The sequence below is a fragment of the Anabrus simplex genome, chromosome 4, assembly GCF_040414725.1.
Source record: "Anabrus simplex isolate iqAnaSimp1 chromosome 4, ASM4041472v1, whole genome shotgun sequence".
Taxonomy (NCBI): Eukaryota; Metazoa; Arthropoda; class Insecta; order Orthoptera; family Tettigoniidae; genus Anabrus; species Anabrus simplex.
The window spans coordinates 61411631-61429379 of NC_090268.1; the positions used below are offsets into that span (position 1 = coordinate 61411631).

At 39.7% G+C, this 17749-nt stretch overlaps 1 protein-coding gene across 1 annotated transcript in view; it reads right to left on the reverse strand.

The window, feature by feature from the left end:
* Cndp2 (Cytosolic non-specific dipeptidase 2) overlaps positions 1–17749 on the reverse strand; it is a 117776-nt gene that overhangs the window by 11898 nt on the left and 88129 nt on the right. The window contains exon 7 of the mRNA XM_067145085.2: positions 7090–7239. Within this exon, the coding sequence (XP_067001186.1) occupies positions 7090–7239 (150 nt within the window). The remainder of the gene's footprint in view (positions 1–7089; positions 7240–17749) is intronic.

Here is a 17749-nt window from a genome sequence, read left to right on the forward strand (position 1 = left end):
ATGATAAATGTCAGTCGAATAAGATTCAACAGAATGAGGTTGGAATAAACAAATCAACGAATACAGAGGGAGAAGATAGTCTGCCTACGGAACAGGTGGCGACATGTTTATCAGGAACTCAAGGGAGACTTCACTAGTTAGTCGGAACATAGAAAGAATCATGAACTCTTCTCAGAAGAACTCTTAAGGTTTCACCTTACTTTTTCCTGCCTGCTGGCTCTTTAGAAATGTGTGCGCGTGCGTCTTGCATTCAGGAATCACTCAAGGCAAATATTTTCGCACTGCAAGTTGTGTGGTTAAGCTTATTTTTAATATGTATAATTTTTGCTTTCTCAACGATGCATTTGTTTCTACATTCGTCCCTGTTTTTATCTCCTCGTAAGATGTGTATTGTTTAATGTAACACCTTGTGTAAAAAATTGGGTTAAATGAAGGAGTTATATTATATTCAAGATCATGCTTTCACGTCTCTGCACAATATTTAAAATGAAATTTACCGTTGGTCTTTATAGCTATTGTTGAGAGTGAAGGAGAATTTCCTGTTGTGTATGTTTATCAGGAACTCAAGGGAGACTTCATTAGTTAGTCGGAACATAGAAAAAATGATGAACTCTTCTCAGAAGAACTCTTAAGGTTTCACTTTACTTTTTCCTGCCTGCTGGCTCTTCAGAAATGTGCGCGCGTGTGTTTTGTATTCAGGAATCATTCAAGATGAATATTTTCGCACTACAAGATGTGTGGTTAAGGTTATTTTTAATATGTATAACTTTCCTTGTTTTCATCTCCTTGTAAGATGTGTATTGTTTAATTTCCTGTTGTGTATGTTTATCAGGAACTCAAGGGAGACTTCATTAGTTAATCAGATCATAGAAAGAATGATGAACTCTTCTCAGAAGAACTCTTAAGGTTTCACCTTACTTTTCCCCGCCTGCTGGCTCTTTAGAAGTGTGTGCGCGTGCGTTTTGTATTCAGGAATCATTCAAGGCAAATATTTTCGCACTGCAAGTTGTGTGGTTAAGCTTATTTTTAATATGTATAACTTTGCTTTCTCAACGATGCATGTGTTTCTACATTCGTCCCTGTTTTTATCTCCTCGTAAGATGTGTATTATTTAATGTAACACCTTGTGTAAAAAACTGGGTTATATGAAGGAGTTATATCATGTTCAAAATCATGCTTTCACGTCTTTGCACAATATTTAAAATGAAATTTTACCATTGGTCTTTATAGCTATTGTTGAGAGTGAAGGAGAATTTCCTGTTTTGTATGTTTATCAGGAACTCAAGGGAGACTTCATTAGTTAGTCAGAACATAGAAAAATGAGAACTCTTAAGGTTTCACTTTACTTTGTCCTGCCTGCTGGCTCTTCAGAAATGTGTGCACGTGTGTTTTATATTCAGGAATCATTCAAGAAGAACACTTTCACACTGCAAGATGTGTGGTTAAGGTTATTTTTAATATGTATAACTTTTGTTTTCTCAACGATTCATTTGTTTCTATACTCGTCCCTGTTTTTATCTCCTTATAAGATGTGTATTGTTTAATGTAACGCCTTGTGTAATATAAATGCCTACATGTTTGCCTATTCCCACATTTTGGCTGATGATGACGCAAATCAGCGTTGAAACTAGTTCCAAGTACAAATACATGTTATAAATAAACTATAACATTTTTGTATTGAAAAGGTGGACCGTTTTAAGTTTTCCTATCATCCCATCTACCGGCCCAGCGCAGGAAGTTAATGAAACCCAAATACTGTCGACAATGTCTATCGGACAGCAATGTAATCATGACATTCAGACGAGATCTCTCGACCAAACCCACAAAGACTGTGTAGATTCTGAGATGGAAGTCATAATTGCACAAAATGTAACACAGAGGTTACAAACTATGATGGAAAGTCTATCGAATAATATAAGACATATGGTCAAAGAAGAAATTATAAAAATAACTAAGCCAAAATTTTTGGCAGAGCAACAAATTGTCTTGGAACCTATACCCCAAGAAAATCCAAGGAATAACAATGACCTATGGTCAGATATCTCTGCCAAACCCTCCACGTCAAAAGTCTGGAATAACGGTAAGAGAAAGATGACCACAACAATCGTGGGCACAAGAAAGTCCGAATATGGGAATGATAAGTCCCAAACAGAAAAACTGCAAACCGCAGATCGTAGAGCTTGGTTATGTATAGGTAAATTGCACCAAAATACAACTGAAGAAGCGGTTAAAAGGCACATCTCCAACTTAGATGTAGCCAATATATTAGAATGTGAAGAACTCCAAACTAAAGGCACACTTAAGGCCTTTAAAGTCGTGATCCCACTGCAAGACTTACCAAAAGTCAACATAGTGGAAGTGCGGTCAGAGGGAGTCATCGTACGATGCTACCGTATTTTTTGTTCCCAAGGAGCAGGAGCCAGACTCACAGCTCAATCTGCTTCTGTGGAATGTGTGGAAGGACTGAAAAGCACTCTAGCGCTATCTAACAACGAACTTTTGCACACACAAGACATAATAGCCTTCGTAGAAACTCTAGCAACTCAAGCCTTGGAAATAAACGGATTCTACTCACAATATATACCAGCGACGCAAGGACCAAGAGGATGGCCAAAACAAGGAATTTCCTGCTTCTTCAAACCAAAAATGGGAAAAGTGCTAAGCACACATCAGGATCAAGACACCTTTCTATAATAGCCATATACCTTGAACCATTAATGCCAACAGAAGATGTTACAAGTGAAATATGTAATGTGAGTGGAATATATATTTTTTTGAAGTCTTTGTTTGTAAAATACAATATGATGTTTTATTTTTATTGACCTAACCTGTACTGTATAATGTTGTAACATAGGCATTTGTAAATAGTAGAATTCTGTCTATAGTTCCTGGAAAGATCCAGAAAGTTACATAACTTTTGTACAGGGTGTGTTACTTTGTTGGTATGTGTTCTAGAAAGTGTGTTCTGTCTATTCTGGAAAAATACGACTTTCGCGATCATGCATATTCTAGAATGTTAGTCAAAGTTCGTGATTGAGAGTAAGGTTGTGATTGGTGAGTCTAGGTGGCTATAGGGAACACGTGCACGCTGATTGGTTGCCTCCAAGGCCAGTAATTCCTATATATAGTGAGCGAGGCAGTGTTTGAAGGAATTCTGTATCCTGAATTCGGTTGGTCTCGGTTTATCTGTCTGCGAGCAGCCTATCTGGTTGACGTCCCCCGGGTTCCGGGATGGCCCTCTCCTCGGGTAAGCACTCTCGAATTCTGTTCCTGCTAAAACTTCCGTAATGTTCCGATTTGTTTTTCATACAGGAGTCTGCCCTAACCTCGCCTAGATTCACCAAATTAGTTACTTATGACGCCTTAGTTTTTCAGCTGGACTTACCTGTTCGTTTCCGAGGCATTCCCATTCCTTGTTTCACTAAAATATGTATATTGTAGTTTAATATTATTTCCCTTGGGGTTTGCCTCTGGTAGTTCTGTATCACTTGAGGTACGCTAGACTTTGGATAACCTGTATATTGCATTGTACAACTGCCATGGTAAATAGATGTATAGTTGATTTGAAATTTGAATTTACACTGCTACGAAAAAGCTATGTATATCACTGAACTTATAGCTCGTAACTTGGAATTGTATTTGAAAATTATTTTGTAAATAATATTTTTAAAATCTAAGGATCACGGGAATTTATTTCGGAATCCGCTATCTAAGCCATGTCCATGCCTTTGGTAGGTTCCCAGTCCCTTTCAACTTCCCGGTTTATTGTTCACTAGTTGGCCCTACTGATATTTACGTACATGTTTGTTGGAGATCCGCGTAATGCTAGCTACTGTTTTTCCGAGTGTGTAGTATTTTCTTATATTCTGTATTGGGCTCTCACCTTCCCCTTTTTACTGTGTTTGTGCCTTCTTTGGTGTTACCACTGTAGTCTGAGGTAGCAGAAGAGATAACAACAACCATTATGATTGCCTTAAGACAGGCGACACTAGGACAAAACATTATTATAGCTGGAGATCTGAACTGCAGATTAGACGTTCCAAATCACAGAACAAATGAACTGTTAGATATGATGATAGAGGAAGGATTCATCCTTGTCAACCAGGCGGATGAACGAACGTACTTCTCACACTCAGGATGTAGTACTATTGACTTAATATTCTATAAAGGACCTAATATTACATTGAACAATTATATAGTATGTTATTCAGCAGATGAGACACCCCTAAAGAAGCATTGCCCAGTCTTGGCCAATTTTTCCATTCCAAATGTGATGAACAGAATTAAAACCACAGAAATCAAAGTCACACAACAGCTAAGAAACTGTGTATTAAGCCAGAAAAAAGAAGAATGGGAAGAATTCGATAATCACATAGAGAGAAATGACATTGATTCAGCTGACATGACACTGGAAAAAATGATTCAGTCTGCTATTGTATACAATCAAAAGAGAAGAGCTCACAAATGGTTTGACGCAGAATGTTATGAAAAGAGACAGATTACCCTTCTTGCGCTACATACAGCCAAATCCAGATATACTTTAGAGGATATAAAATCCTACAGTCAAATCAGAAAAGAATATAAAAATCTACTGAAGATTAAAAAAAGGGATTACATGAAAAAGGAAGCAACAAATATGGTGGAAGAAGCCAGAAAGGACCCGTACGTGGCACTGAGGCCACGGAAATCTCGGAGCAATAGCAAAATAGACATAACAGTTTTGGAAGAACATTTCAACAACATTCTCAACATTGATAAAACCAACACGGCATATGAACCGATCAATGTGAAGACATGTCTAGCAGAAACTGAACCCTTCATGAGAGAAGAGGTGTACGAGACAATAACATCTCTAAAAGAGAAGAAGGTGCCAGGTCCCGACGGCATATATAATGAAATCAAAGGCTCAGTTAGCTTATTACTTCAAGCAGTCACAGATATGTTAAACTTATGCTTAAAAGAGGGCAACATCCCAGAAATATGGAGGATCTCGACAATTAAGATACTAAATTTCTGTAATGTATAAAATATTGACAAGGCGGTGAAAATATTTTTTACAGATTCTTGAAAGCCGCTCTAGGTGTTTCGAAACACACAAAGTCGAGGCTAGTATACGAGCTCACGAGAGAACCATTCTTTATAGAAGAACTGCGTACAAGACTCCCATCTACCGACAGCTTGAATAAACTGCTCCTTGAAAGACAAAAGGAACGAAGAGAAATTTAGCGGGACTTTTATACTACAGAAGGCATGGTAAATAGATCCTGGGCCAACACGAATCAAGACCTCCGACACCTGGTGACCTGAATAGCTGTGCATGGGTATCACCACAAAATATGCAAGAACAAGCGTTTAAAATTAAAATTGTGCTTAATTAAAATGTGTACATTCAAAATGCCGGGTACAATGTATCGCCAAAACTTATGTAACTTATGAAATATACATACACAACTTGTGTGCATTTCTTAACAATAATACAATTTTGGAGAAGTGGATGAAAGTAACATTGAGGAGTGGCTTCATACTGATGATGCATTGCCTGGGCATCAAATCTTAATTGATGACGAAATAGCAAATAAAAGTGCAAACGCGAACCGAGCAGTCAGCTGTAAAAGTGACGAGTGAAAGTGAGGGGGATGGGGAAGAAGAGTGCGTCACAATCATGTACCGCTTCAGACCACACTGGAGTCAGCTGAAACGTTAATGGAATTCTTGGAGCAAGAGGACGATACAGATTTTTCAGAAATTCTTGTAATTAGAAAGCTCAAAATGGACATAAAGAAGAAAATAAGTTGTAGGAGAGTACAAAAAAAGGATTTTTTTAAAGCAGCTTAAATGACACCAGGTTTAGGTGAATATTTAGTATGTATTGTTGTAGCTTTGACTACATTTTGGATTTAAATAGGGTTTAATGCACGGCATTTTAAGGTTATACAGTATGTATTTTATGTACTTTAAGTCCATTAAAATTAGTAGTATGGATTATCTTTTTTTTTTTTTTTTTTTTTTTTTTTATTATCTATTCAACCCTTCCCGGGCATCAGAAAGGATGATCGAGATTTTAATGTACCTCTCTGTCTGGCTTCCAATATAGCGGTGAACCTTACTTAATTCAGATTATAGTACTTGTTTTGGAATCCAACGACTGGGCACCCCACCATAGCTGATGTAGGCTAGGATCGCCTCTACTCTATGCTAATACTTCCAGCGGCCTCCAGAATGCTGCTATTTGTGCATTTATCCTCCCAGATTATTTTCAAGATACTTCTGAGACATGTTTGGTGGAATGTTTCAAGTATCTCTATGTGGTGCCTGTATGTTTACATCTCACATTCGTATAAAAGGGCCGGTACTACAACAGATTTATACACAAGTAGTTGGTAGAGCAACTAATGTCATGATTATTGAAGACACTGTGATGCAGTTTGCCAAAAACTGTCCCAGCACATTTAAAAAGGTGATATAATTCTAATGAACATTAGCTTTTGTTGAGAGATGGCTTCCAAGATACGGGAAGCATTCAACATTCTGAAGCGGCTGTCTGTTGGTTATCAAATCAAATCAAATCAAAACAAAACAAAACAAAACAAAACAAAACAAAACAAAATCAAATCAAATCAAATCAAATCAAATCAAATCAAATCATGCTGAGGATAATGATGATGATTCCAATGATAATATACTATACACTATGGCAATTCCTTCTGTAGGTAAGATACTGAACACTATTCTGATTCTTTTTTGAGCCCTCCGAGAAAATACATAGTGTGCTGATGGCACTGAGTCAAGTTGAACACAGCAAGACCACTTACAAAAAGTGCTGAAAAAATGAATTGTAATTATTAATGTCAATGAAAGTTATTTTCAATATTCAAGAAAGTATGTTAACAAGCGAGTATGTTGTACGAAGAGTTTTAAAGGAGGGTTCTGTTATCTAGCACAAGACCTGAAGTTTTACATGGAAAATGAACCACCGCAACATAAATGGAAATCATTTGTGATAAAAGTTGTTTTGGTAAATCATATAGATTATACCCATGAATTCACAATGACTCTTGCTAAAAACTAACATCCAAAGTTACCACTTACCTGCAGAGTTAATGTGACTGGAATAGAACCACCTTCTCGAGTGAGGTCCGGGTCCACTTTATACACATGTTTTGTAGCCTTACGAGCAGCCATATAATGTGGATGAGATGGATCTTCTGTCCATGAGTTACCACCATGGCCCATGAATACCTGAGGGAAAAAAAAAAAAAAAAACTTAACTGGAAGTATCTGTGAAACTTCAAAATCTCCAATGCAATAATTTACACTGAGACATGAAATAATATAAAAGCTATTAAGAAGTCTAAATATGAGAATATACGAGGGTTGGGGCAAAAGTCATGGCAACTATTGTTTTTCTTGAAGATACCAGTCTGCTTGGAAAGTGTGACACATATACAGATGAAAGGACAAGGTGTTAACTACATGTGTGGACAGTGAATAGCACTGAAATATCGCAACACACTAATTTATTTGAAGGTGCTCAAATACGACAGCCCCGTGTCGGTAGATTTATTGGCACGTAAAAGAACTCCTGCGGGACTAAATTCCGGCACCTCGGTGTCTCCGAAGACCTTAAAAAAAGTAGTTAGTGGGACGTAAAGCAAATAACATTATTATTATTAATTTATTACGGTAGTATACAGGGCAATATGGCCTTCCCGGTGCAAAAGAATGACAACACAGTACACATAAAGTTGACATGACAAACCTGGCCCTAAAGACCCTCAAAGTAGTCCCCTGATACTGACACCACACGCTGCCAACGATGTGGGAGGTGCTGAATACCATCTGCCTCAGCATTTCCCACACGTGTGAATCGGGTCACCTGTTGGCGCACAGCATTAACAATGTCCTCTCGTGTTGCAAACCGCCTACCACGTAGTGGTTCCTTAATCTTTTAAGCTTCACAGGGCGAAATGTCGGGAGAGTATGGTCGGTGCTCCAATTCTTTCCATCCCCAATGTCGCAGTAGCTGCCCTACACACTCTGCTTTATGTGGTTTTGCATTGTCGTGCAGGATTATTGCACTGTCCACAAGATCCAGACATTTCTCCCGAATGCCACGTCACACCTGTCGCACCAGGAAGTCCCTGTAGTACTGTGCGGTCATTGTTCTGCCATGTGGAACAAAGTGGCAAACAATGACACCCCGCGACGATCACCATCAATTTGACTGGGGAATGATTCTGATGGACCTTCTGCCTCCTTGGTAATCCAGGATGTTGCCACTCTGCGGACTGACATTTCAGATCTGGTTCGTATGCCCTGACCCAAAATTCATCGATGGCGACTATTTGTGACAAGAACTGATCGCCGTCCTGTAGCCAACGTGCAAGGTGGTCGAAGCATATTGCATAGCGCACCCACCTTTGAACCTCCGTCAGTGCATGTGGTACCCACCGCGATGCTATTTTGCGCAGCTGCAGCTCATTACGCAATACCCTGTGGACGGTGCATTTCTCGATGCCACTTGCCCTCTCTAACTCCAGAAGCGTCCATTGTCTGTCTTCATCCAGGAGCTGCTCGATGACGGCACGTGCCATGTCGGTCCGCACACTGACAGGTCGTCCCGAACGTTGCTCATCACTGGTTGACACATGTCCTTGCTGAAACCTTCCTACCCACCGTGCTACTGTACGGTATGGTAGGGCATTATTCTCAAGGGCTTCCACTAATTCACTGTGACATTCCATCGCATTTCTCCCTCGGAGAACGGCTATTTTGATGTAGACGCGCTGCTCAACACGGGTTACTTCCATCTCGCATGACACTCACCAACTGACTGATTTCACAGCCCTCGCTGCGCTACTGTGGACGGTGCATTTCTCGATGCCACTTGCCCTCTCTAACTCCAGTAGCGTCCATTGTCTGTCTTCATCCAGGAGCTGCTCGATGACGGCACATGCCATGTCGGTCCGCACACTGACAGGTCGTCCCGAACGTTGCTCATCACTGGTTGACACATGTCCTTGCTGAAACTTTCCTACCCACCGTCCTACTGTACGGTATGGTAGGGCATTATTCTCAAGGGCTTCCACTAATTCACTGTGACATTCCATCGCATTTCTCCCTCGGAGAACTGCTATTTTGATGTAGACGCGCTGCTCAACGCGGGTTACTTCCATCTCGCATGACACTCACCGACTGATTTCACAGCCCTCACTGCGCTACTACCGGCTATCAGAGAGCCATCTGTTGTTCTGCAGACACACTATGCCTGCAGAACTTCCACATGACACATATACGTTTGTGATCCATTCACATATCTACAAGAAAAAATATAGTTGCCATGACTTTTGCCCCAAACCTCGTTTATGAGGCAAAGGTAGCATAACGTTAAAAAATTCAAACAGTAAAGTCATGCCTTTGTTTCGTCTTTGTTGCTTCACTTTAGAGGTTACAAACATCACAAACCTTGCATATTTCTTTTATGTACCTACGTTGATAGACATGACATCTGATACACTTGATTTATACGTTATATCTCTGAGTGGCTTGAACCAGATGCGATTAAAACCTCCAACCTGGCCGGATTGAAGAGATGGCGCCAACGTTTACCATTCAGCCAAGGACAAGAAAGTCAAAGAAGTGACTGGTTTTAATAAGCTAACAAAAAAGCAAGATCATACTTGATATGAGGGCCATCCGGAAAGTAGTACCCGTTAGGGCCGCATGAAGCGCTGATGACTCGGGTAGCCGCTGGGCAAGGTCAGATAGCGTCAGTGGCTTGTCTGCCTGCTCTGTGTGAGGTTGCATGATGCTAGCATTGCCTGTGTTGTGTCTGTGATAGTTTAAAATGTTTAAACAAATTGAGAACCCCGCCAGTTGTGAAGTGAGGGCCATGATTAAATTTCTCAATGCACGAAACATTCGACCTTGTGATATTCATCGCCTAACGGAGGTGTATGGAGACAATGTGATGGACGAGTCGTCTGTTCGGCGGTGGTGTCGCAACTTCAACCTGGGGAGGGGGAATACACACGACGAGGAGCATTCAGGGAGACCATCTGTCATTACAGATCAACTGCTGAGCGCAGCAGACGAATGCATGAAGAACGATCGGTACGTCACAATTGATGAACTCTGAACATTTTCCTAATGTGTTTCGAACAATTGTTCATGAAATTGTCAAAGACCATCTGCATTATTCAAAAATCTGTGCAAGGTGGGTCCCTCGCATCCTTACACAGGAGCACAAAATCAAGCGTATGGCTGCAGCACTGACGTTTGGGGCGTTATTTCGATGAAGGAGACTCTTTCCTGACTCGCATCATTACTCGGGACGAAACATGGGTTTGTTATGCATCACCTGAGAGTAAACGACAGTTAGTGGAGTGGCATCATCCTCATTCACCAACCAAACCAAAAAAAATTCAAGACAGTTCTGTCCACCAGGAAACTCATGGCAACAGTTTTCTGGGATTGCCGAGGTGTACTGCTCATTGATTTTATGGCCCGTGGAGACACAATTAATGCTAATGCGTATTGTGAAACATTAAAGAAATTACGGCGGGCAATACAAAATCGATGGCGAGGTCTATTGCCTACAGGCGTCATTCTCCTTCAAGAAATGCCAGGCCACATGCAGCTGCGATAACACAATAACTTTTGCAGCAATTCAAGTGGGAAACCTTCGACCATCCCCCGTATAGCACGGACTTGGCCCCTTCGGATTTTCATCTCTTTACAAAGCTTAAAGACTTTCTGGCAGGAAAAAGATTCAACAGCGATGAAGAACTTAAACGAGCCGTGACTACATATCTCAATGCGCTGGCGGCGGAGGACTATGACGCTGGAATACAAAAACACAGATAGGTCTTATGGTGACGATGGGACAGGAAAGGGCTAGGACTGGGAAGGAAGCGGCCCTGGGCTTAATTAAGGTACAGCCCCAGAATTTGCCTGGTGTGAAAATGGGAAACTACAGGAAACCATCTGCTGGGCTGCCGACAGTGGGGGTTCGAACCCACTATCTCTCGTATGCTGGATACTGGCCGCACTTAAGCGACTGCAGCTATCGAGCTCGGTACAAAAAAACTCCTAAAACAAAAGCTATGTCACCTGTTCCATAAAGCTCATTTCAGGATGCTATCGTTAACACGTACAAGGAACTGAAAGAGGAAGATGTGAACCCCAGTGAAGCACCAGTCCTTACAACAGTTGCTAAACTAGTGGGTAAGCAAAGTTTCTGATAAAATCAGACAAAATTTAACAACATTTTAACTTTAACGATTATACTAACTTAACAGTAGGACATTGCTCATATATTATGCTTGACATCATAGTGGTACTGTGTGCAGATCTATGCTTTTATCTCTTCATATTGATTTATATCATATGTGTATTTTATATTTCCACATCTGCTTTTGTGTATAATAAGAACATGGATTCACTACAATCAAGAGTGTGATAATGAACTCCATAACTTGCTACATCTGGCAAGCATTGAAAGAGTACATATCCTGTGGTAGACATCGACATTTTAACAAAGGAAGCCTTTGGAAGGTTTATTTATGGTAAATTATATCAAAGCAAGATAACTTTACAAGGAATCCATTGCAAGATAATATCAGGGCGAATGAAGTATAAAGTGGTGGAACTCGTGTACTTCAGCATTATCGCCGCATGGTGGTGCTAGTGTCAATTGGTCTTTAACGCGACTTCATAGCGCAATACCAAACAGTTCGATCTGGAGCCTGTTGGCACTGTACTGCTAGACTTCTGAACATAACTGAAATGCAGATTAATGCGCCTGTTATTGGGCATTCTATATAACGCACTGCCGTACTGTTTGCAGAAAGAATTGGTAAAAAATATGGAGATGTAGTGTATACACAACTATTGAAAATGATCACCTACAGTTGAAAAGAAACTTAAAATACTTTTCTAGCCGCTACAAAAGATAACGCTGACTTAGCCTCTCTTGATATTTCCTTCACCCGAAAAATAAATCTGGAATTAATGTGATGAAATACTATTTTATGTAAATATAATAGCAGATGAGCCTCTGAAGAGCACACATTTTGAAACATTTGAAGTTCATACGTCATATCCACACACTGAAAACATATCAGGTCTTCTCCTTTTTAGCTTCTTCCTTTGTAGCGTCTACACGTTTCAGTACGTTATAGAAGGCTAACAAAGAATATCTGAGACATTTAGATTCCCTACCGCCAAAGACCCGTAATTTGTAAGGAATGCTTACATCACTAAGGACACACTGAGTTTCAGGATCATATTCTAACGATTTCACACACACTCATCACTCAGTACAATTTTGTTTGCTGTTCTGTGAAATGAGCAGCCACATAAATAATACACTTGATTATCGCCTGCTCTAGCTGAACTTTTATCATTATAACTGACAGATCTATTGGACTTTGCTTGGTTTAATATCTATCAGTGAAATAGTGTCCCTTATCTCTTAATGACTATTTCCCTTTACCTCCCTTCTTTACCGTCTTTCATCCCATGCCATCGATCTTATCTTTTGCTTGAAGACAGCTTGTGGTCAATAAAAGTGAACTGTAAGTGAATTCCTTTCATGATACGTAGAGCCCGTATAGGCCGACGCAAAAAGGAGATTAGGAAAATGTAATAGCATCGGAAATGTTGCTCTTATCATGTGTATATATTTCGGGTACTTCTCTGTTTTTGAAGCCATGCACACCAAGTGCTCCATACAATGCCAGACCTATCGCAATTGACATTCATCTTTATTTTTTATTTTATTTATTATGGCTTCTTTCATGTGGCGAAGTTAGGGCACCCGGCCCTCTCTTACACTCAACCACAATACAACAAATAATATTGAGGCTGCCTATTACTAATTATACTATTTCCAAATTAAGCTTAAGTTACACACCCACACAATATGCAGCTTATTAGCTTACTGGCTCGTTAATTCAGTCCTCTTTTCTCTCTCACACAGACACTTGCACACACACAATTTACAGATTTATCAACTACCCTTATGTTTTCATTATATAAAATTAACAGAACCAGTTTTTATTTTTCAATTACCAATCACACGCACATTTACACACTTCAGTTGGTAACTCACAACAGGAAGTCTCGGCAAGTTATTTTAAATTTGAGGAAAGAGTCAATGCCCCTGACACTTACTGGCAAGGAATTCCAAAGCCTGGAACCGGTTACAATAAAAAAATTATTATACACAGAAGAGTGGTGAAGAGGAATAGCTAGAGTGGAGCCCGAGCGAGTGTTAAGGTTATGGAAGAAAAAGAGGAAGTGAAGTTTAGATTAAATATACTGAGGAGAGTTACTATGCAGAAGTTTGTGTATTAGGGTGGGCCGAAAAAACTCGAATTCTATTTTCCAAGTCATAATACCGCAGAAAAGTTGCGAATTGAGGAGAATAAAACGAGGTAAAAGAAGAAACAAAATAGGTTCATTTCTTCCGGTCGCGCACATGCTCTAAAGTTTGCCGAAACTGGGAAAAATGTATATTTTTACGATAATTTTCTACCTTGCTTAACTTGTCAATATTTAAATATAATAACTCTAGTGGACTATTACTAGAACCAATAGTGATTTAGAAAAAAGAATGGTTCAAATCGGTTAAGGTCTTCTGCTCGCGCAGCAGCTGTCAAAAATCTAATTCTCGCGCTCGTAACTCGCTCTGGTCAAAGACTCTGTTGCTCAGCCCACCTACCACTCTCGCCACCACGCCGTGCCATTGTTGTGTCAGTCTGCACTTATCCCTCGTGTTTGATGTGTTTTCCATTCGTTCTTGCAGTTACTATTGTGGCATTTGCATGTACTGTATTTCGATGTTTGTTTTGTGTTATGACATTTTTGTGTAACTTTGTGACTTAACGGTGGTATACTATGGCTGTACCTCAGAAACTCATCACAAGACAGGTATTTGATTGCCCTATATTTGCTGCACCTAAAGACTTTTCATCAAACAAGCTTCCTACTGGTGAGGACGTGATTCGGCGTTGTTCACAGGAAAGATACCGCTTGGCGCTTAAAGCTAATAATAAGAGAGTCAGTTTTTCACACGTTGCAAGTTCAGTAGCTAACAAAATAATTGGTTTGTATCAGAAAGCATCCATCCCAACTGTTACAGATAAGATAATTGTGCTACTTATAAAAGCGCTGCATGATAAATATTACAGCATTCGAAAATTATATGCTCGGGATAAGAATAAAGATTCGTTTAAGCAGAAAATTGAGGAGTTTAAGCAAAAATGTTCACTGCTTTTTGACGTATCGGCTTGCAAATGCCCCATTGTTGTTAACTCCATTTGTAACAGAACCCCTGATTTATGTAAATGCGATATAACTGTCAACTGTATGCAAAATCAAACAAAATACCTGCTATTGAGCTAAGATTTGTTTAGTTATTACGAGCACACAGAATAGGAAAAATTGGAGGGTTGGACGTGTCTGAAACAAAGGAACATATTAAATCATTGGAAAGGAGATCGCATGAAAACCATTTAACTCTGGGTGATGAATCTGAATCTCATCTGAAACCCTCGTGCTCGTATTCAAATGTAAATATTGTTGAAACTGATGATGAAGACCAATATCTTGGTTGCTATTGCTACCTTTACTAGAAGGATAACAGATTTAACTTTAACTTTAGCTTGTTTTATGAAAAGTCTTTAGGTGCAGAAAATATAGGGCAATAAATACCTGTCTTGTGATGAGTTTCTGAGGTACAGCCATAGTATATCACCGTTAAGTCACAAAGTTACAAAAAATGTCATAACACAAAACAAACATCGAAATACAGTAGATGCAAATGCCACAATAGTAACTGGAAGAGCGAATGAAACACACATCAAACACGAGGGATAAGTGCAAACTGATACAACAATGGCACGGCGTGGTGGCGAGAGTGGTAGGTGGGCTGAGCGTCAGTGTCTTTGACCCGAGCGAGTTATGACGAGCGCGAGAATTTGTTAGATTTTTGACGGCAACCGATTTGAACCATTCTTTTTTCTAAATCATTATTGGTTGGAGTAAGAGTCGACTAGAACTATTTCATTTAAATATTGACAAGTTAAGCGAGGTAGAAAATTATCATAAAAATGTACATTTTTCCCAGTTTCGGCAAACTTTAGAGCACATGCGCGACCGGAAGAAATGAACCTATTTTGATTCTTTTTCTACCCTGCTTCATTCTCCCCAATTCGCAACTTTTCCGCGGTATTACGACTTGGAAAAAAAGAATTTGAGGTTTTTTTTCAGCCCACCCTATTGTGTATTAAGACAAGTATATGATATTCACGTCTCTTATCAGGTTTTAACCAGTTCAGTGCTTGATAGTAAGGAGTAATATGCACATCATACCTTAGGTTAAAAATGAATCTAAGGCAACAATTCATAATATGCTGCAGTTTCCTAGTTTGTTCTTTAGTAGCGTCAGCCAAGATTAGATCACAGTAGTCAAGGATAGGAAGAATTAGGGTCTGTGTTAGTCTTTGCCGCATATTTAGTGGTATAATGTCTTTATTTAATTTCAGTGGGTGTAGAGTAGCAAACACCTTCAGACCTACGTTTTTGATATGTTCTGTCCAATTTAGAGTTTCAGTCATAGTCACCCCAAGATTTCTCACTGTTTTACTGTACGGGATTGTGCTATTATTTATTTGTAGAGGAGGAATGATCGAGTCGTTGATCTTGTGTAGGAGCTTCTGGGAACCAACAATGATAGCTTGCGATTTTGATGGATTTATGAGAAATCTGTTTGCGAGAGCATATTCACCGAATTGTTTCGTGTCATCATTTATGCATTTTACTGTGTTTGGTAATTCGCTTAAACTGCAATGGTAATATATTTGGAGACCATCGGCATATAGGTGTTAATTACACATTTTTAGAGAAGATGAAATGTCATTGATATACTATGTAAAAAGCAACGGTCCTAAAATACTACCTTGTGGCGTGCCCACTTTTCTTGTAAGCCATTCTGAATTTCTTTCGCGAGTTATCACCCGCTGCCTCTGATCTTTCAAATATGATGTAAAAAAACTTCAGTACTAAAGGGTCAAACAAGTAAGATTCCATTTTCTTAATTAGTAGCTGTAATACTATTATATCAAATGCCCCACTGAAATCCAATAGCGTTAGTACTGTAACTTGTCATTGTTCCATAGCGTCTGATGTCTTCTGTCACTTTAAGGAGAGCCATGGCAGTGCTGTACCCTTTCTTAAAGCCTGATTGAAATGGATCAAGGAGAGAATAGTTATTTAAATATTTCAGTACTTGATCATAAACCAGTCTTTCCAAAGCCTTAGAAAGCGCTGGAAGAACAGAAACTGGGCAATAGTCAGAGGTCAGTTCAGGATCGGAAGGTTACAGGAAAATAATATGTCAAGTAGTTTGTCCTTCTGAGCTGATTCTTTCAGTAAGTTTATATTTAAATCTCCTAATAGTACAATATGTTTGTAAGTTGGTACTAGGTTGAATAAACAAGCTTCCAACTCCGTCATGTTCACTATATCTGGAGGTTTATAAACTACGACGAAGAGGACTTTCATCACTTTAACGGTGACCTCCACAAACATGAACTCTGGTCCCGGTTGAGTGACATGTTGTAATGTGCATATTACTCTACTTCTCAAGTCATTTCTGAAATACAGGGCTACACCGCTGCCTTTCCTACCAACCGTTCTGTCCTAGCGGACGAGTTCATAATTATTAATATTTACCATGGCGGAAGGGATGGTAGGCCTTAGCCAAGTTTCTCCATTACAAAAAAAAAAAAAAAAAAAAAAAAAAAAAAAAAAAAAAAAAAAAAAAAATAATATGTCACTGTCGTTAACAATGTATGTATTTCATCTATATGAGCAGGGAGAGAGTGCGTTCACATGGCAACATTGCAAACCCTGTGGCATGGAGAAGAGCGCCTGTCTCAACAAGAGACCTGTTGCGACAGGGGGTTGCAGACCAGAGCCAGACTCAGGTAGCGGGCGTTGAGCTAACAGTACAAGGGGATTATGTTTAAATTTGATTGTCAGAAACAATGGGTACTCACCGCTGCCTCCTGCTGAAAGAAACCGCTGACTGTTGCACACACACATTCACACTCACATTTAAAGAAAATATGCACATAACTAACACTATTTGAGTCAAATTTGAAACTTGTGGTAAACAAGAGTCCTATTACATACTTTAAAACTAGCCCTATTATAACACATTCACTCATTGACACTGATTCTGTGCTCTGCTACGCTGCCTGATGAGAACTATTAGGTCCCTAGGAGTGATCAGAGTGGTTTTCTTGCCGTCTGGTGTAATTACAGTCCCACGCCTGTCCTGTGTATACACATTTCGCAGTCCAAATGCGTTGCGTGCCTTATTCAAAATCCCTTTTCTTGTTGCCGTGAGGGATTCCGTGACCATAATGTTAGTGCCCTTCAGTAGTCGCTTCGCCCACCAGACTTGGTCCCGCTGATGGTAACGCAGGAACTTCACAATTACTGGCCTGTTCCCAGTGGCCACTACGTTGGCAGTCATCCTACGATGACCCCCCCAGTCTTAGGATTGATGTGCCTTATGAATAACGGTGCAGCAAAGGTAATGCAGTGAGGTCGCAGTTGTGATTAACGGCATTCTGTAAGAAAGAAGTTTACACCGGGCTTTTTTCTGACCAACTTCACTGTACAGGAGCGAAAGCAAGGTCGACACAGGATATCTTATTCATAAGCTAGAAGTAGC